General features: G+C 34.1%; 1 protein-coding gene across 4 annotated transcripts in view; it reads right to left on the bottom strand.

Annotated features, from left to right (window-relative positions):
* Positions 1-1150: 1150 nt before the first annotated feature.
* PCDH9 (protocadherin 9) overlaps positions 1151-21760 on the bottom strand; it is a 682690-nt gene continuing 662080 nt past the window's right edge. For all 4 annotated transcript variants that reach the window (XM_064645565.1, XM_064645568.1, XM_064645567.1 and 1 more), the window contains one exon: positions 1151-7890. In XM_064645565.1, coding sequence (XP_064501635.1) covers positions 7517-7890 — 374 coding nt within the window. In that variant the 3' untranslated portion in view covers positions 1151-7516. The remainder of the gene's footprint in view (positions 7891-21760) is intronic.

Raw genomic sequence — 21760 nt, 5'->3', positions numbered from 1 at the left:
CCTTTCTATACCCTGTGAAGGATGTGGTACAGGTAAATATAACATAGCAACATATTCAGTTTACTGTTGAAATCCTTGAGGATTGATGTAAGAGAAAGTAAATTGTAGGAGGAAACCTTAGGAAATGGCTGGTGGAAACAGTGCTCATCAGGCATTCCCTAAAATCACAGACTATTTTGAGTTGGAAGGGACCCTCAAGGATTATTGAGTCCAACTCTTAAGCCCATACGTGGATCATACCAAAAACCTTGGGTTTATTAGCACCATGCTCTAACCAACTGAGCTAATCTCAGGGTCATGTAACCAAAACTTAAAAGAACTGTCCAGTTTGGGTAGGCACTATGAATACTCAACTGTCTCAACTTCAGACTACCATTTTATGGCATTGCAGCACTTTACCTCTCCAGAAAACATCCAAGGCAATAAGGTGGGAGGAAAGCACAGGCCAGGGCAGGACAGAAAATGGACTGGAATGGAAGGAAAGGGAAGGGAAAGGAATGGAAGGAAATAATTGTTCTACGGAATATTGCAGTGAGTGAAACAACAGTAGAAGATGAATTTCCTTGAAATGCTGGTAAAATACTGGCTACTGGCTTTTTTAAATAATCAAGAAAATTTCCATTAACTTTGATATATCTAAGATTTACCAAAAACAATTTCCAGTTTTGGCAACAATAAAATTTTGAGCTCCTCAAAGAGGCACACATTTTAGTTGATTCTTTCTACAATACCAAGATGGAAACTGACTATGAAATATGAAAAAAACACTGTTTAGTGTACCAGATTTCTAACTCATCTGTTAAATCAGCTATTCTAAATATTATCCTTGGAGTGCAGAGTTTCTCCCTATCAGATCCAAGGCTTAATATGTCTTTACTTGAGAAAATAAAGAATGTATGTTTATTTATGATATCTACAGTAAGCAAAACTTAAGTACTGTACTATGCATTCCTTTTATGGAACTTTCATGTACTGATTTAAAGTACTGATCTCATATTACTTTCACTTGCAGATAAAGGCAAAAGGTCATTTCAAAGCTATTGGGGGACTCAGAGTTGTATGAAGAAAATTTCCTTTAAATTTGGGTTATGTGTAAAGAGATAGAAAACACATAAGAAGACACATTCTTAAAACTCAGATCACTAATAAATATTGTTATAGGTATATATTTAGACAAGAAAAGAAACAGTTATAATTCCCGTACAGTACTTACCCATTTTAACATTATCACATGGTTGTACAAACAGGATTATAACAAGCAAAAGAAAGCATTTTATTTAATGAATAAATAATCAAAAAGCATTGGTGAGGATAGTCTTAATAATATGCTGCTTCATACAGTTTAAAGTACATCAAACAACAAAATCCATAGTCCCAAAATTCCATTAAATAATACTGAGTAATTATGTGACTGATAATATTTATGTATATATATAATATATATATAATATATGTGTGTATATAATCATATCATTATGAGTAATTAAGGTATCTATTTACATGCCATGCAATATTAGAATGTGTTGCAATACCTAGGCACAACAGGCGGATTTAAGAATGGCTGTGGTAAAAAAAAAAAACAACAAACAACTTATTTTTGAAAATGAGTGATATTACTTTCTTTAAGTTCTTTCTTTTCATAATATACAATGAGAATTTGAGATCCCTTCTGATAGCTAAAGACATCCTTGTGTTTGCTATTGTACAATTAGGTAGCTGCATAAACTTAAAGCTGCAATTAGAACCATGAGATGCTGCAGTTAAGAAGGCTTTCTTGCTTCAAAACTTAGCAAATGGCATGCTTGTCTGTGATATTCTTCTCATTGCAAACCCAGTTATGTGAAATATTGAGCTTCTCCTACAAGAGATTGTTTACTCCTGTGTTCTAAAGAAGTTAAGTGCACTCAGTGTCTCAAGAGCTGCAGATTATTTGCAGGATAAGGATACATATCAGCACATAAATTCTATTACTGCCCAGTAAAGTGATGTGTCTGTATCAATTAAAAAAAAAAAAAAAGCTTGCAATTCTTCGTATATTGGTATGTATTTCAGTTTATAAGAAAACTACACTGTGTTTTAAAAACCTGAAAATTGCAAATTTGCTTATTCTCAAGCATTTGCCAGTCCACTGCATATTAAAGGACTTGTTATGTCTGTTACTAATTATTGGACAGGTCCTGATATTTTACTTTGTAAGAAGCTTTGCAAGAGGTTCAATAAAGCCTGAAGGATCAGAATCTGGCCCTGTATGTTATGATCTTAATTTCAGCTCAACTGATTGAAAATAAAGTATAGAATGGTGTCTCACAAAAAAAGCATTTTATAATATAAGGAACTGTGTTAAATAAGGTATTATATTTCAGAGAAGTCAAATTGAAAAAAAAAATCAATCCACTCAAATAATGTGCAAAAAGAATATCTCATAATTTTACAAGGAAGCATCTACCAATCAGAGGGTTTTTTTGGAAAAAGAGGAAAAGTAAGAGGTGGTTTTAGATTATGGGCTAATTATACTTGATGGATACATCCACTAAGGTGGTGAGCAGTGCAAGTTAATAAAACTAATGTTAATTGAGTTAGAGCTCAACTGTCCATGATATACTGAGCTGAATCACACCTCTGGGTGATGTTGTATCATGTTTTCTGTATATTAAAATGCCTTTCTGTGTTCTAGAACTGGTTTCCATTTTTAAGTTTTTCAGCACAGCAGCAATGATTACAAGCATATAAATTAATTAAAGTCAAGACTTTGGAACACAGTTCCACAGAAAAAGTATATTAAACAAGAAAGAATTGATCTATAAGTACTCGGTTGCTTTCACAGTCTGAACTGGCTCATGTGAGCACACATGCTAGAGAATTCTCACTTCTTATTTTCTCATTCTAATGGAAGGATACATGCCATAAGCAAGTTTATAATCTGAATCAGGTAAATAGTTTGTGGTCATGGGAAATCAAAATTTATACTTCTGTCTGAATTGGATATGACACTACTGTTGTGCTCTCATGCTAGTAGGAATACTTTTGTAACATATTTTGAGGTATCAGATACTTCTGTCTAAGGCTATTAGACGCTACCCCTGTGTCTTCTGGCACGTCATGAGTTCTGTGGCCTGTGGATCCCCTGGCATTGCCTATTAACATGTTCAATGATTCTCACTGTGTCTTCTGTTTCATTAAAGCAACTAGTGCTTCCCATTGCTCAAAACGTCCTAAAATTAAACTTCTGATCAATGTTATGATCTCCTTTTCCTTATTTCTTTTTCTCAAATCAGCTCCAGTCTTTATCACTCCTGCTCTTTACTCTCACATCAATATACATCTCCTGTATTTATGCAATTTATGCATCCAAAGCTTTCTAAGTTTCTCCCTTAGTTTAGTCTACTCCATGCTAAAGTCCTTAAGATTCCTTCTGATCATGATTACTAAGAATAACTTGCTAAAAGTTAATAATCACATTAAGCAGGTAATATGAATTCTTCATATCTATTTGTTAAAATTGATGTATATTTCTGCTTACTCCTAATTCTGCTCCATATATTTCTTTGTCAGCCTTCCCACAGTCTTTCATAGAGTTCCAGGTGAAGTCCAACTACTGGCACTGAGTAAGCAATTTTTGTACCTATTTCTGTGAGGAAATACAGTACATTACCTGTCTTTCATATCACTTCATTGTACTGTGAAGTTCAATCACCTCATCATCATACTTTCTCTTCAAGTCACATTGTCTGTAAAGGATCTCAAGAAGGCATTTAGTACATCTGCTCTCTCTGACAAAGAGCAGTTATTCCTGTTAGGTGTTTTTCCTTTCTCTTCTTCAAAATTCCAAAACCATCTCTAGGCAATCTGTTCTAGCACAACATTGCTTAAACCACTAGAAAATGTTTCACACTTCAAGCCTGAACTTTCTTGGTTTTTTTACATGGTCCTGACTGCTCTACTTTAGCAAGAATTGGCACAGCATGGGATTAAGTAGGACTAAATAACTACGTCTACACATGCTTTCCATTTTCTGTTTGGACGAGGGGCTTTGGTCAGTGACAGTAAAACTAAAGGACTATGAAAAAAATCTTTGGCAAATCTTTTTAGCAGTCCTTGTAAGTGTGTGTATTATAAAATAAATTATGAAATAAATAAAAAAATGGACACTCAGTCTGAAGAAAAAAAAGCTAGAACTGGCATCAGAGAAGCATCTGTATCATGACAGGTTATGGATAATTTTAAGTAATGTTTAGCCCCAAAGATGGAAAACTGAATAGTCACCAATACTCAGCTGCTGTCTCATTCTGTGCAGTGGAATTTTTTTTTTAAAACACCTCATCTGAGATATGACAGAATTTCTTTTTTTTTTCTTTTTTTTCTCTTTATTTCTGAATTTTTGACAGCCATGCTAGTACTATCGATTAAGCAAACCAAATGGTCGTGAATAAATGGGCACTTACTAAATATATGTTCAGGGCCAAATCCAGATTCTATAGAAACATCTGGAAAACATTAATTCAGCTTAAATGGGATTAAGATACAGTTCTCAGTGCTGCATATATATATATTTCCTTCCTTCCTTTCTTCTTTCCTTCTTTCTTTCCCTCCCTCTCTCCCTCCCTCCCTCCTTCCCTCTCTCTTTTTCTCTCTCTCCCTCTTTCTCCTTGTTTTTCTCCTGTCTTTTTTTTTTTTTAATAACTATTTCAAAGCTGAGTAAGGTTTTAAGATTCTAAAATTATACAGAACTTAAGAAAATGAGATGAGAAAATTTCCACCTGCTAACAATTTAAGCCATGGTTTTTTTAGCTCCTCCTGCACAGGCTGATAATAGCACAAAGTACTGAAGGTTGGAACTGAATATGGTTCACTTTCTGTACCAAGTCACATCTTTTAATTTCTGTCTGTGATAGAAATGTTTTCAAATACAATCTGTTTAAAAAGACACTCCTAATTTAAACTAGTTGGTGTTTTTGGGTGTTCAAATACTTGTTGTATTTCTGGTTTTAATACAGAACTCAGTGCATCTCATCTTTAAAACCCAGCATGTTCAAAAATAGCTTACTTCTGTTGATACATCTTTTTCAAGGTTGTTCAGGTTTTTTTCTTTTTCTCTTTTTTTTTTTTTTTTTTTTTTTTAAACTGTGCTGCAACAAAAATGGTTATATAACCAAACAAATTTTCCTTACGGGAAAGAATTTACTGTATTTTGATATGACTTTATTCTACTCTCAAAAAAAGGACTAAGGTGTGCTGACTTTCCTATATGCTACCCCCATACTTGTACAAAGACTCATGCAAGGATGCTTATTATATGTGCCTACATATGTCTGACAAATCTGGGCTAGATCCTGTCACTTTTGCGCTAAGTAACACTTTATCCGATTCAAATAACTCATTTTCAATAAGTTCCTACTTGCATAGGAATGACAGAATACAGCCCTCAGGATTTATCATTTGTTGCATATTCCAGTCTTATACATATCTATATGAACCAAATGGACCATGACATGCTTAGAAAAATAACTGGAAATTCAGAACAAAGCAAAGAAACAAACCAACCAACAATAACAGAAAGGAAGAGAAATTAATGGGAATAAAGTCCCTAAGGCATCTGCCCAAGAACTAACACAACACAATCAGGAATTCAGAACATTTATTGCAAAAGCTGAATAACTAAATAATGTTGAACTGGCAAAGCAGTAACAAGGATAACTGGTTAGATATTTATTCTGTCAAAGTCATCAAACACCCCTCACAAACTGACATAAGTACTGCCATAAGCAATGCACCCCTAGCCCATTTTAAGCCTTTTATACTGTGGAGGGAAAAAAAGTGAACTGCTATATACAAAAGAATAAAGAAAGAAAAGAAAAGCTTGTGTTTTCAGTAAGAATAAAATCACCTTCAGATTAGCTAAATTTGTTACTTTAAGACTGATGTTTCACTGTGGCATAAATAACTTTTGATTTTTTTCTGTATGGACTTTTTTTGTTTTGCATGCTATTTATTTGTGTAAATCATCTTTCATGCCTTAAAAAAACCCATCTAAAAATGTTTGGATTTGGATTTGCTTTGCGTGCAACTTAGATCTCACTAACATTAGGAGTCACTCTACGGGTTTGACTGAGGTGATGTGATACTGGTACCTGCCAGGCATTGACCAACTATGATAACAAACAGTTAAACAGCAATAATTAGAGATTTAACCCTTTAGTTTCCCCCAACTAGCCTACCAGGAGAATGCTCTGTTACATCATGAAGGCACAACACATTAAATATTCTGTGGCTATGGTCTAAAAACACTTGTGTTACTACAACATTAACGCAGATGAAGATCAACACAAATGCTGCTGTTTCAGCAATACATACTGTCTTAGGTATAGACACACACCTGCCCAATTGGAAAAACATTATTACTGTATTTTGCTCCTGTAGAATTTCCTTCATGTATTTCAGTTGGGATCAACATCAGCTACCACTCATTAAATGACAGACTACAGCTAATTTGATCTAGGATCCCAAATGAATAGCTTTCCCCCTCACCTGCCACCACACATTTAAATATTCTTTTGTTTTGCAATTTCCCTGTTTTATGAAACATAATGGAAATGAAACAAAAAAACGTTAAGTTTTTAAGCCCTTACATAAGTTCTTTCACTTCTTAACATAAAATAAAATAAAATAAAATAAAATTAAATTAAAATAAAAGAAGAAATTCTACCTGAATGCTGGCATGATTTGCTACTACATAGAAAGAAATTTTTCTTTTTCCCTTTCTGCAACCAACCTTTCTTCCCACCCCATCACTTTTAACACAAGTGGTTTGAGTTCCTTGGAACATTGTGTGTCAGACAGACTACTAACACAGAAACACCATCACTGAAAATAAAAGCAAAACAATAGGAAGGCAATGAAAGAAATTAAAAAGCAACTGTGAAACACAGAAATATGCTACAGTATCTTTTCAAGTGAACATTATAAGTACACAAAAGTTGTAAGTAATAATTGTTTCTATTTACAAGTATTTGAACGCTGATTGACTTATAAGTGTCCACTAACATTGTTAATAGCACAATAGGTTTAATGTTTAGCTTCAATTGTTTGCAATATGATCTCAAGTATAAAGGTCCCAGCATAGATCAATGACAACAAAAGTACAATTTTCTAACCGGATATGCTTTTCAATCTTTGCAATCCATTGAACTTTCATGCTCTCTCACTCTCCAAATACATCTTCTGTTGTTCATAGCAGCAGTCCAGGGTCAAAACCAAAAAAACAAAAAAAGAATATTTGCAAACTGGAGAGATCTCTGCAGATTTTAATCATGTCTATTTAACAAAACCACACAACTAGTAGAAACACTCTTTCATGTTGCAGGACATCATACCTTCCACGACGCTAACATAAAGATATGCATATCTCTGCTAGGTGAAGCATAGTTCTAGAGGTCTATCCAGTACATAAAGCTCTGACACACACATAGTATTAGCAAGTCTAAGTAGGCTAAAGTCATGGGTCCAAAGTAATCATTTCTTATAGCTGGTGTTCCTTTGGACTCTCCACAGCTCCTGAGGCCTGTTTATAAGACTTCAAGTTGGCCAGAGGAATGTCAGTCATGTGGTTGCCAGTGTTGAAATGGCCCTCACTGGAACCATACTGCTTTCGGTCACTGAACTGATTTCTGTTGCTATCTTCTTTCCAGGTCCTGGTCAATGTGTGTCCATTAACTAGTTTGTCCTTCTTAACCCATTCTTTCTGAGGTGCAAAGGTGGAGAGAGGAGACTTTGGCTGTTGGTATGGGCCCAAGCTAGGAGGCATCCAACAGTTGTCTGAGTGACCCAAAACCAGGCATTCTTGAGTACACATCTCTGTAGCTTCAGCTAATCCTCGTGGCCCAAGAGGCCCATCTGTAAATGAAAAACAAAGAGAAAGAAGAAAGAGGAAGAAAGGAAAAAAAAAAAAAAGACATAGTATTAGATTATGATATTTGTCATTAAACTTACACATAGAACTCATGAGAAAATTAACAATGATTCTGCAACAAAATATTGTGCTGGTAAATCCCATATAAATTTTCATTCTGTTAGAAAGTAGTTGCTTTGTAGGGCATAAGCTGTATATGCTACATACCTCGTTTCCAGAAGTGGAAATAAAGTTCTGTTATCCCTAAGTTATCGGTCTTAGATCCTACTATGAATAAACTTAGGTCTTTTTTCAGTCATACTAAGAAAATAAAGGTAATTAAGTGAAAACGTCAAAGGAAGTGAACATACCCTTGAAGATTCTGAGTAAGAATTAATGCTGCTTATAAAAGCCTACAGTTTGGATGCATTCTCTTCTGCTTTCAACTCACTTTACTGCTGCAGAACCTTGGTGAACTAACAGCCTACTGCAAACTGAGAAACATTTATACTATCCAAAAACAGGTTTGCCCAGAGGAATGCACTGTACACAGGATTATTCTAATGTCTACTGTTTTACAAACACAGGTTGGTTCATAGTTCTAGATTTCTATCCTGTGGATACACACTCTGATGTCCACTCCCAACAAGTAAGAGATATGTTAAACATTGCTGGATTTAATAGGAAACCTTGAAACACCTCAAAACATTGCATGGAAGGAGACTATTAAACACATCTCAGATAGCTGCTTTACAACGACAAAAGCAGGTAAATGAAAAAAAGGGGTAAATGAAAAAAAAGCTTATGTAAATCTTGCACTTGATAAAGAACTGTTCTCATAATTCTTTGAAAGATAGTAATATAAGACCACAGAAGACAGAAATTAAGTTTGCTGAAGTACTAGGCATATTAAATATCCACATCATCTTTCACACACTCCGGAGGACACACATGGCCAGCTGCAGGCGTCTTTCAATCAAACAGATCACCCGTGCCTTCAGTAATACTAAATTCCTCTCAGCCTTACTGCATTTTTAGATGGCTTACTCTGCTCATCTGATTGGACTGGATGTATGAGGAAGAGGAAGTCAGGAAAAAAGCAGAGAAATCACTCTGTATGTCTTCATTAGATATTTCTCAGTATCTGAGATACGTTTTGTCATGATTCTTTGCTAACTGTGTTGTAATTTTGACAAAGAATTATGAGATGTCTTTTCTTAACTTCAGAGTAAATCAACTGGATGGTACTGCAGACATTTGAAGAGTTAAGGAGACATATTTCCTTGATTAAACAGCCCAGTGACAGGAAGGAAATTATAGATTGATTTTTGAGAAAGAACATTAGGAAGTAGTCATGAATAGCAAAGTTACTAATCAGAAGAAATATGTCAGTGGTGTATCAGAAAAAAAAGTGCATCTTTATAATAATATAATTGAGACTCAAAATGATAAGTGAAGACACACTAACAAAGATTTCTATGTTAAAATGCCAAAGAATATTTTATTCGCTTGTACTCCATGCATATACAATAAATTACCCTTAGTAACATATCTTTTTCTGAACACTGACATTAACTCAATTAATTTTATGGAAACTCCTATTCATTTCTCATTGCTTTTAAACACAGATATAAAAAATATCACCAGGTATATTTCCACATGTTACAATGTAATTAGCTCATCTTATCTCTGTGCAGCTTCTCTTTTTGAATATCTGGAGAATATACAGTACTCTGTTGTGTGACAGAAAATAATAAGCTATAATAAAAGTTGCTACCACATTCCCCATATTAGAAAGTGTCCTACTGCTGAAAACTAGAACATGAAAAATTTATAGAATCAATGCTACTTTCCATGTAGAGCAATACAAGATGAAATAATTAAACCAGAACCATTAGGAAACACAACAATTGTAAAGTAGGAGCCCAGCAGAGATTTCAGTGACAACCACGAACTACAATTCTAAAATGAGACCTGACATAATATCTTGGAAGAGACATATTCTTTTTTCTATAAAACTCTTATTTGAATCCTCTAGTATGAAATTCTAACTAAACTGAAGCAGGTACTTAGTGAGAAAACAAAGCAAACCAAAACAATAATAAGTAAAGAAAGTACTCGCTGTACATTGTTAACATTTCCAAACTTTAATATATAGGTTAAAAGCTGATTTTCTTTTCTGTCTGACAACAGAAGTTTAATTTTGATTAGTTTTATCCCATTTCAGAGGAAAAACATGAGAAGTGTCAGAACTATTTTCAACCTGCCTACTCTCACAGTACACTACTATTTTGCTGACCAAAGAGGAAAGGTTTGGCAGGAATGAAAACTTTCAAAACACAAAGAAAACCTTTCACCACAGAATGACACATTTCAAGAAATACAGTGCATGCACTCTGTGCTTCCAGTCTACAGTGGAATAAAAGGTTAACAGAAGAGCCTTCAGTACGATAGTTCTGAAGGGGATAAGTTACTTTTTCTGTTTAGTTAAATAAATTTCAAGTGATAAGAATATAATTTCCATTTAAAATTTAAATGAGCAATAAGCTGGTTTTACTTAGGAATAAATATGCATGGGGCCCTATAAGATACATGTCAAACTCTTTGGAAGATTTACTTGGTGTGTTTTGCTTTCTTCAGTAACAGTGCTCGGCAGTTAATGCTGTTAAACTCAGAATGAATTTTAAACATCCTTTGCTTTAGCCATCTTTAAGCTGATAGACTTTCTGAAGAGCACTAGAATATTTAGATATCTTTTACTACTGGGAGCACCAGACAGGAATGAGGTAACAATCTGAGATGATCGCCTGTTCAGGAACTGCTCTTTGGGTTTTTTGAGTTTAAAAAATACCACTGCTCTGTTGCAGGCAAATTACAATTTTTATATCAATGTCAGTCACACCAAATGACAGTTGTAGACAGAGTAAGTACCTCTCCTTTTAGGGGAGGACTGAGAATCCCAGGGGACACTTATTTTCCCAGTGCAGGACACTTCTTTTAGCTGTATAACTGTTCAAATAGCTGTGAGGTATAAGTCTGTGCACACCTCTACACATGCCTACATATAAATCTATGAACAAAATATATGTAGAGAATTGAGAAAAGGTTCAGATTCTACTCAAATGAGTATGTATATTTTCCAGTATTCTGTCTCATGCTTACAAATCTTTAAAATAGAGGGGATATTTACTTGCCTTACTAAAATATTGTGAGTTTTAAATTTACAAAATGCCTTGCAAGACTTCACCTAATATATAAGTAACAATTATTATTTTAATCGTCTTCGGTTTGAGCCATCACAAGAGAAAAAGACATTCACAAAGTAATTTTTTTTTAGAAATGCAGATTGATAGAATAATCTATTTTACTGTTGAGCTACTACAAGGAATGATCATGCTTACTGATTCAGGAAAAAGGCAGCTTCATTCATAATATGTGTGGTGCCTGTCACAACTGTTTCCAGTTAAGGCCCTTAGATACAAGTATAATTTTTCATTAAATGTTATTGCTAATAATGGTGATGATCATGATTTAGTGGATTCTACAAATGTCCTACTGTGAGTCTCAGGAAAAAGACAAAAAGATAAAAAAGGGATCTCACCTACAAAGAAAAAAAATAGTCTTTGAACCATTAGGGTTTTTTCAGATTCCATTTTGTTTTATTACGTTCTCAATCATAGAAAGTTTATTCTTTTCTAAGAATCTTTATTATTCTGGTTGCCATTTAGCACTGTAAAGTGAAATGATCATGAGCAATATGATAGGAGAGAGATCTTCTGGGGATAGCTTGAACTGAGGAGTTGGCTGCTATGTATTGAGAAAACATAATGTTGCTTTAATGGTAATTATCTTTCTCCTCCATCACTGCTGAACAATAGTTTTCACCCAATTTTCTAAAGTTGTTTCATTACCATGTACAGTGACGCCACTTAAAAATCTGTTCCTGCTGTTTTAATTTTATAATTGCATTAATTTGTTTCCTTTCTCTTCACAAAAAATTCTGTATCAAGCTTTTCCATACTGAAGTACTTTATTGATATGTGGGGTTTTTTTTTTCAAAGTATTTGTTCTCTGAACAATCCATAATCTGTGAGGCTGGTTATCAGTCTTGGTTGCTTGAATATATAATGACACAAGTGCAGATAAAACTGTACAAGCCATCTGTCTCTGGAGTTAAATGTTTTGAATGCAAACACAAAAGTGCATAACAAACACTCTCTTAAATTGTCTTTGTAAATATTTATATCAGATCTTACCCCAAAATGCTTGTTATTTTATTCTGCTAATAGCTGTCAAGCAGATGCATGACTTGCCTACTCAAAAGCAGACAGGTGTAAGAAGGAAAATGTATGCTTCAAGAACTGGTCATACCCTAATGCTGGAGTTGCTGTGTGGTCTTTTATCTCTTTTTATTATACCCAGAAGCTAAACAGCTATTTCATTGATTAACTTACTGCTGCAATTAGCAACTAGCTTCTGGTGTGATGACCAGCTGCTTTTCAACCTGCTTCTTTAAAACTCTCTTGCTTAAAGCCAGAAAATTCATTCTTCAATTCTGAAAGATTCAAGGCCATAACATAAGTTCCACTCAGCGAGATTTTTTGGTCTCAAAGAAAATGAATAGGTACTCTTTTCCTGAGGGCACTAATATTAAGTATAATGGATTTGAACATGGCCACAGTTGTGTTTCAGACTATTATATTTATTTAACTTTACATATTGCATCCTACAAGAAAAACAAATAGCAGCAACATTTCAGTTCTATTTAACCTCAAATACAGGACGTTTTTTTAAGCTTTCGTGGGCTACTTTAGTAAATTACCTTTTCTGAGACCATGTGTTTTTACAGCCTTCTATACATATATTGGAACTGAAATGACATTATTCCATTTCATAGAGGTTTTCCCACTACTCTATATATTAAATATAAACATTCAAAACCAGTTTATAATGAAAAAGATTCTTTTGACATTTTTTTGCTCTGAAATATCAGCCAAATAAATAAGAAAGACTATTCTTTATTTCTAGTCTGTTAAAACAAATAATCCAAGACTACGAAGCCACAGACATGCTGTGCTAGATGTGTTTCCTTGGTATTATTAATTAGTAGCAAGATTCAGTGACTACTAAAATATATATTTTTAATGACTTAGTCATTGCACCTGGCACAGTCAGTGCTGATAAATTCACATTCTCTCCTCAAATCAGCTTGTTCCTAGGTCCCTGGATTCATACCACTGCAACTGCCAGTTTTGGTAGATTTATCACTAACACCTTGTCACCTGCTGTTTCCCTCTCTCCTTCCTGGAGCTCCATCCTCTGTACTCAGGTATAGATCAAGAAACCCCTGCTACTTTCTGTTCCCTATCTTGGCCCAAGCTTCCCTTTCATCACAGCTGAAATAAATAATACTGTAAGGTGAGCTTATATCTGCATTACTTAGCAGAGATAAGCTGCCAGAATCCTTAATTAGTACAATAAAAGAAGTGATAGGAAGCAGGGGAGGTAAGGGTGTGTGGGACAGCCCAGAACATAGAAAAGAAGAAATAAAAGTATTTTCTGAAAAGATCTGGAAAACCTGGCAGAATAAGGTTTTCTACACAATTTGTGAAGTACTGAAATGATTCAGATGGGTTCCACAGATATGTAGGTGTCTAAGATCCAAACTGTAATTTCAAAAACTATGCAGGACTTCTTTGAATACATGGGTAGCTAAATTTTGAAGGCAACATTATTCAAGTACTGGAAATTCTGTTTCTACACAGTCTTCTGATGACTGCAGTTGCTTCATGACTATATTTCTTCAGAGTTAAGAAAGGAAAGAAAAAGATAAGAAACTATTCTCTATTTCTTGTCTTGAGTTCCTTTCACCTGTACCTGCTTCATTACAAAGATACAATGAAAGGACATGTTACTTAGTTTGTTATATTTTGTTTCTAATTTTTTTTCTGATATCATTCCTAGAAATTCAATACCATTATGATTTACAAGATATATATTTAATCAGTAATGGTTCTGCTGTCAATATGTTATTTTTATCTGACTTAACTTTCTGTGCCTATTTCCAATCACTTTTTCTTCATTGACATATATGTATGAAAACCACTGTGCATTTCCATGGGTGCATGGTCAGGAAGTAGACATGTTCTATAGAGTCTACTCTTTGAAGCACTGACAGTCTAAATAAAATTTTAGTTCCCTGCATTTTCCAAGGCAAGAGACTTTCCAAGAAAGGGAATTGATTTTATAATGCTTTTGAATATAGTCTTTGATTTCCTAGACCTGCTTACCTACACATATCTTGAAGGAATTTTGTGGCCTGTATCTGCAGATGCTTTATCTGTTGTCCAGCCACATGCAAAGTTGGTACCACAAGATTAAGTTTGCCTCTTGCTATGCCTAAGCAAATACACTTAGAGCATACAAGGAATTTCAGCAGAGTTTAGTTGGGTTACAAGAGTTGCTAATAATCCCATGAAGTCTTCCAAAATAGTTTGTTTGGAAAAGGAAAGGTCAGTCTATAGGCAGGCCACTATAACATTTCTGCCTCTGCCATCTCAACACACTCTTGAAAGTAGTTCAGTCTATGTTATTACATTTCAGGTTTAGTTATGGGTTTTGTATGACAGAAATTATGTAATACTGAATTTATTTGGGACTCAACTCTTAGCAACATCTCAGAGTAAGAAATATGTTTTTAAGTCCTAATTGCAGTTTCTCTTTGTGCTTGAGAAGTCACAGAGATTTAACCAACTTCTAGCCTTCGGTTGTCCACAGAAGATAGCAAGGAGCCCTTCTCATAATGTCGAAATGCAACTCACGTGTCTGCTGAGCTTGTGAGATACTAGGGGTCAAGTTTACTTAGTGCTTTCTAGTCTTTCTGAATAGATAAACATATTGACATACATTAAGCTTTTGACCATTCTGAAGGCAAGTTGCAACACTGAAATCACAAGAGCATGGTCCTTGCAACACAGATGTAGGAAGATGCCATAGGAGGTTTTTACAAAGCACCGTGATCTGGAGCGGTACTGAGCTCCCACTGAACAGCTCAAACCTGAATGATTCAGTGCTTTTCACTGGTTCTAAAAATCCAGTTTTGTTATCATGGATTGCATATTGCCTCTGTTCAGATCTTTATGTCACTCCTTATTTTTGTTTTTATAATTTAACTGGCTGAAACTTTATACTTTGGAGTTAAAAAAGTAGGTTCGCTAGATAATCTAATGGTTCTTTCTGGTTTTAAAAATCTACATAGCAGCAAGTATGAATACAAAACTGTATTTTTTATAAACTTTCATGACAAATATATATATGTCATATATGTATATGAAAAAAATAGCTAATTGTAGTGTATCCTTTAGAAATACAGAAGATACAAAATAATATCTGGGATTGTTATTCTGACTTAATGCATTTTGTCATTAAAACAAACAAACAAACAAACAAACAAACCCCCACAAAAAGGCTGTAATTTGTATTCTTAGCTGAAGTGTCACATTGTGGATGCAGACAGTCACCTTGCAGGAAGAGCAGAAGAAAAGAAATGCAAACAGGATTTGGCAAAAAAAAAAACCATTTGTTAACAAATAAATAAAGATTAAATGCTTTACACATCTCTCATACAGATTTCATTCTCTGGGCACAAATGAAAAGTCAACATTTGCAAATGGAGATAGTCCAAATTCAACAACACATGGGCAGCCAGAACAGCAGATTCTCTCCCTGAGAGGATATTGTTATTTAGACAGACTTCATGGCACACAAAGAGCAGACAGCATATCTTGATAAATTTGCACCCATCTTCAGCATGGCAGGGAACTCATCCATCTTCATGTCCACTCAAAATACTCCTATGAAGAATGCTATCTCATCTAAACTTATTTCCTCAAAATTGGCATTTTTTCCTGCCATACATTTAATTTTAGCAGGACAATCTAACATATAAAAACTCCTCAGAGTATTTAAATGAACCTTCTAAATTTGATTGGATCACTCAATGCGACCAAAGTAAAACCAATGTTCAAATATTTGGAATAATATTATTTTCAGCATTAATCTTTTTTCATTATAGAGCTCTTCACTTTGCTGCCTAAAAAAAAGTCTTTGTTCCCAAAAGGTGATGATGGATGGTGATAATAAAATATTCATAAAGCATCCCATGGTCACAATCATTTACTATCTTTTTTCTCTCACACCTAAATATTTATGATATTTGATCAAAATATTTTGTTGAATTGATTTACAGGCAACATGCTGAGACAGCACAACTTTTGACAAGGTCACATTTTCTGATCATTAATATGCCCCAAACACAAACCTGCTGTCAGTCGAAAACAACTTGCATCTCAATTTGGAAGACTCAGTCAGTTGTTTATCATAAAATCAAATTTTGGTTAGTAATTTCTACAAACTGTGTTTGAGAAAAGGTAGGATTCAATGTGAAAAAGATATTCAAAATGAGAAAAGCTGGCAGAATACTGTGAAACTGAGCTGAACAATATTTATTTCTACACCACACAGTGTTGTAAAATTTTTATGCAGCTGTTATATACCTGACCATTAACTCATGTACAGCAGAAAAAAACCCAAAACATTCAAGTTGAATTTCACTTGATTTTTATGATTTTCAAAAGAACTCTAAATGAAGGAGTTGGTTTTCCTGATCATTTTCCATCTTACAGCAAAAGCCTGATCTTCTGACTTGTGATAAATACTTGTGATAAATCTTACGCCTCAAGTGCATGTGATAAATACCTTGTGATATTATCAAACTAAGGCTATTGGCTTTATTAAGCAATTACTGAAAAAAAGCAGAATTCATCAATGTATACATATAAGATGAACTGTTCTATCTATACAATTATATATATATGATATGTTTTATTTGTATATATATTACACATTTATTTTTACTTTTATACATATTATATATATATTATATTTATCCATCTAATTCTTTTTTTTGTCATTTAAGAACAGAATGGAAATAATAGAGTGGTGAATATTGAATTGAATATAATCACTCACAGAATGAGTAACTTAATTGCTTTGGTCAAGTTGAGTATGGAGTCATCCTAACCTCCTTTTGTTACCAATGGAGAGAAGCATTTGCACTGTTAGCTCTCCGAAAACCTAACTCACTTTCTGGACGTGTGAGTTTCTGTGCATTGATAAATAGGGAATCCATGTATGGCAATTAGATCCAGCTCTATGTATTTAAAATGGATGTGATGAGTCTAAATCTTTGCTGCCATAGCAGAAGATAGACTAATTCACTCTGATCTCTTGAACTGAGTTTTTCCACTATAAGCAAAATGGCTCCAGCAGCCACTGAAAATAACAGCAGACAACTATCCAATACCCAAATGGCAGTGCATCTCAGGAAAGGTGACTCTGGGAAGCCTGGAAGAGGATTACTAGAGGGAGCCTGCTATAGGCAAGTTTTCTTTCAGAAAATTAATGCTTCAAAATTATTCTAGTCCTTCACACTCTGAAATAGGTGGAACACCCTGAAAAGCTACAAATTATAAGACAGAGAAGACTGTAATTGTTTAGGTATGCTGAAGTCTTGAAAGTAGGACAGATCATACAATTAAAAGTCTGAAAAACATAGAACTGAGAAAAAGGGAAAATTGTTATATTTATGGGCCAGATTTAAGACTGTGTAAGTTGCTTATTTACTGCACCATAAATTTATTTGATTTTTAAAATAGGGAAAAAGATTATATTCAAACAGATGCATATGGTTTTACTTATTGTATTTCCTCTCCAGGAAACATAGGGTTAATGAAAACCATCTATTAAAATTTAGTAGTATTGTTAGTTTCTGTTAATCTTCTTTGATGGGTCATTCAGTAATCTCCCCAAATACTTCCAGTTCTTTTGTAATCCCCAAATATTGCCAATTTTCAGGTAATCTTGAAATATCATTATTAATAATATTTAACCATTAGTTTAATATATGCTTGATAGCTTAAGAACAAGGGTTTCCTTATTCTATTGCAATTTTTTTTTACAAGAAATATTGTATTCTAATGATATGTAACTTTTTCTTGAAAAGGACCCCACATGATTTAAAGTTCCATAAAACTCTTCTTTCAAACAAGGTTTAGAAATAGCAGCAGGCTAAGTATCCAACAGAAGTTGATGAAAAAGACTAGAGAACTACAGTCTCCAAAACATAATCTTACTGCTTTTATTATCCACCACAGAAATATGTAAAAAGAAAACCAGGACAATATCACACCTGGAGTTATCCTCTTTAATCATAAATAGTAGCTTTCTCCATTAAAAAAAAAAGTTTTTATGGAAAAGGTTATTTTACTATAGGTGTACAACTTCACTGTCCCACTACCTTTCCAGACTTCCAGGAATTTGGTCCCAGATTTCAGTATATCTTTTCATTACTGTAAGTTTTACTTTTTCCTCAAATCAAAAAAATCTCAGTTTTATGAGGCACTCCTGACTGGGGTTGTCAGTTTGTTTCTCTCCAGAAGTAATAAGTCTGGGCTTTAATCTGGGAAAATGTGGTTCCAAGACACAAACTTTGGGACCGTTAGCAAATTTATAACATAAGGCTGCCACCAAAAATGGTTAGTGTAGCTTCATTTCAAATTCTATCACTTAGTTAATATTTGTAAACATTCAGTCTTATTGCCTAAGTATTTTTTTCCTTAGCACTAGATTAATGGCTGTAGAACAGAAAGTGTCAAACTAAACATTTTTTTAATTACTTTTGAATTAAAAAAAAAAAAGAGGAAAAAGAAATTGCCTCCTTCAAAGAATAAATGGGGGGGAAAGACAATATCAACAGCAGTTTATCTAAGAGTAATATGAAAATGTAGATATATATACTATGGTGTTAAAAACACGATGTTAATTAGGAAAGATAATTAAGATTTTTTGTGTATAAAATTATGAAATTCATTCTGTAATTAGGTTAATTACAGCTATCTGAACAAACATTAAATTTAAGTTGAAATGCATCTTTTTAATGAATCTCTATTACTAATGTGTGTTTCTTGTCAATTCTGTGTTTTTCTATTTTCCTTTAGTGTAAGGCCAAAATCAAATTTAGGTTAGACTGAATTTGCTGCAAATTTGTAGCAGATACCTTATATATTTGTGCTAAAGAGAAGATACAAGGACTCCCTGAAACAACATCTCAGCCTTGGCCATATTGATCACCATAACTGGTCCACTCTGGCCTCCAATTGGGAGGGCTGGAGACACACCATCTATAACGCTGCAGATGCTTTTGAGAAAGCACGCAGGATCACCCTTGAGGAGAAAAGACAACGCAGAAAGAATTGTGCCTTGCAGAATATACCATCTAAGGAGTCTTTCTGCTGTGCCTTTTGCAACCGGACGTGCCTATCTCATATTGGCCTTTCTAGCCACCAACGCACTTGCAACAAACATGGGTAGAGCCCTTCCCAAATGTTTGTTCGCGAAGCCTAGCCATGATGAGAATGAATGTAAATAAGCAGTTTAACTGACTTGAGAAGACCTTTTGAAGTACATTTCTCTTAGCTGAATTCGGACCTAATTCTGGGTACTCATTCTCCTAATTCAAGCTGCATGACTGAATAACTGAAGTCAGTGACAGAAGAAAGTGCTTAAATTAGGTACCTAGTAAGCTTGATTATATTGATTTTGTCTTCCTTTCTACAAAAAAATGAATCCTTGATAAATATCACAGGACACAGATGTCAGAGATGTCCTTAAACTATTCCAGAGACAAAAGAACCATTTCCTAATTCTGCTTGTATAATGACATCTCATTTAGTTAATTTTGTAAAATTTAGTTCAGTGCCAGTTGAGTTGTCAGAACTGCAGACATATTACACAGAGAATACTAGAAAGTGCTCTCATTCATTATATCTGAGCTACACAAATGGTACAGTTTCTTCTTTTTCTTTAAAAACTATGTTCATTTACATAATTTTTCAGAAGAGATATCCATAAGCCTCTTAATGAGCTTATATAGTTTACAGTAAAACTCCCATTAAACAAATGTCCCTGAGTCAAAACACATTTTATTAAACCATGCTTGAAAGTTAATCTGTGCTGTACATAGTCATTACATTCAATGTACTGAAAATTAATACAGAAGAAACGTCTGTATGCACCAAATAATTTTGGTTAGCCACAAAATCCTATTCTAATGCCTGGCAAGAGCTTTAGCTTCCAGGCTTTCAAATCTTACCTGGAAGACTGCAAAAAAATATCTTTGTGATTATAAAGAGGAAATCAAATAACATTTAACATGAATAGTGAGTTGACATTTAATGGAGGCTGAAAACTTTCTTGTGTCTTTTTTCTATTTAATGAAAAATCTCAGCAAACCAAGCCTTCCAAAGTATTATCAACTATCTTTTATTTTTAAATAGATTTAAATAGATTAATTGAGATGCTCAAAGAAGAATTGTTGCTATGAGCACACATCATGAAGATTTACACATGCAACAGGCTCTTTACATTCTGCTTTATGACTGTATACAGTCTGGTTTCTCAAATAGTAAAAAAAATCATTGGAAGGTTGGGAAATTTCGTTAATGTGTAAAACAATTTTTGGGAAGGATTATGCCAAGCAAAACTGTTGTTTTGCTTTTCTTAAACCATTGACTTAATAATAGTAAAAGACAAAATTTAAGACTTGCTTATGTTCTTAGAATTAATTTTATTGTTACAAAATGTGTCTAGAAGCTTCTATTCCTCACCCAGGCACATAAGAATCTGACAATTCCTATAACATCACAGTTGTGAATACTTGGCAGTACAATGGACCTCTTTTTTTCTGGGTTCCAGTTTGAGACCTGAAGGTAAACTGGTTTTATTTTCCATATGGTAATAATAAAGAAAAAATAATAAAAAATACATGCTTAATGTAATTTTGGACTCAACAAGGTATGTTATAGGCTCATCAGTTTCAAGCTTCTGAAAATAATGGACAGTACAAACAGATTTGTGTTTACTGAACTTGTTGTAGAACTGAAAACTTATGAAGCAGATAAACAACCTGAGAGAAATAATATATTTCTCTTCTTGTATTTAAAAAAAAAAAAAAAAAGAAGATAATTTACCAAAATATGAAAAGTAGATGAAGAATTCCAGTTGTTGGATTCAGCTCACTTAGCATTTCCATTCACCTCCTTGACAGGAACAGAGGTCCAGATGTTAATTACCATTTATAGAATGTCTTGTCAAAACACCTAAGAATTATTGTTCCGTTAATGACTTTGTCCTGCGCTTGAGTTCAATGACTGATTTGAGACAAAGAATACTGAAAAGGATCACTGACATTTGGTTAGGACACCCTGTCTTTCCCTGCAAGCACTATCAAGTAATGCATGGCTTTGTGCCAACAATTTAGCTTTAGAAAAGGAACTATTATAAAACTGTAGTCATGAGGGAATTAACAGTTACTTTTAAGAAGATTATTACTCCTATATCAAGTGAGTTAATTTATTAATGTCAACTTCAGAGACAGCAAGTAAGTTAAAAACAATGCCAAATGCTTAAAAACGCCATGACCTGAGATGCCAGAATGCTTTACTGATAGAAAAATGGATGCATTTCAGGTCAATTTATTTGGTGGGATAACAGAAGCAGGCAGCTATTTCTCCACACGTTCATTGGTCACACCCCTTCTTCTTTGAAATAAGTTGGAGTTTTGCTACCGTCTTCATTGGGTGTAAAACTTGGTCTTTTGTCTCTATAGAACACCAAAGGAATTTTACAGGTAAGCCTGATTTAGGAAGGCATGCACTAAAGGAAACAGACCAATTCCCTTGTGACCTACAAGTCATTCCTTTGGTATTTAGCTTCCCTACATACCACATCAATTCCTCCTTTACAAGTTCAGGACAC

The sequence above is a fragment of the Pseudopipra pipra genome, chromosome 2, assembly GCF_036250125.1.
Source record: "Pseudopipra pipra isolate bDixPip1 chromosome 2, bDixPip1.hap1, whole genome shotgun sequence".
Classification (NCBI taxonomy): domain Eukaryota; kingdom Metazoa; phylum Chordata; class Aves; order Passeriformes; family Pipridae; genus Pseudopipra; species Pseudopipra pipra.
The sequence above is the reverse complement of the archived record's forward strand: the minus strand, read 5'-3'. Positions and strand labels throughout refer to the sequence as shown.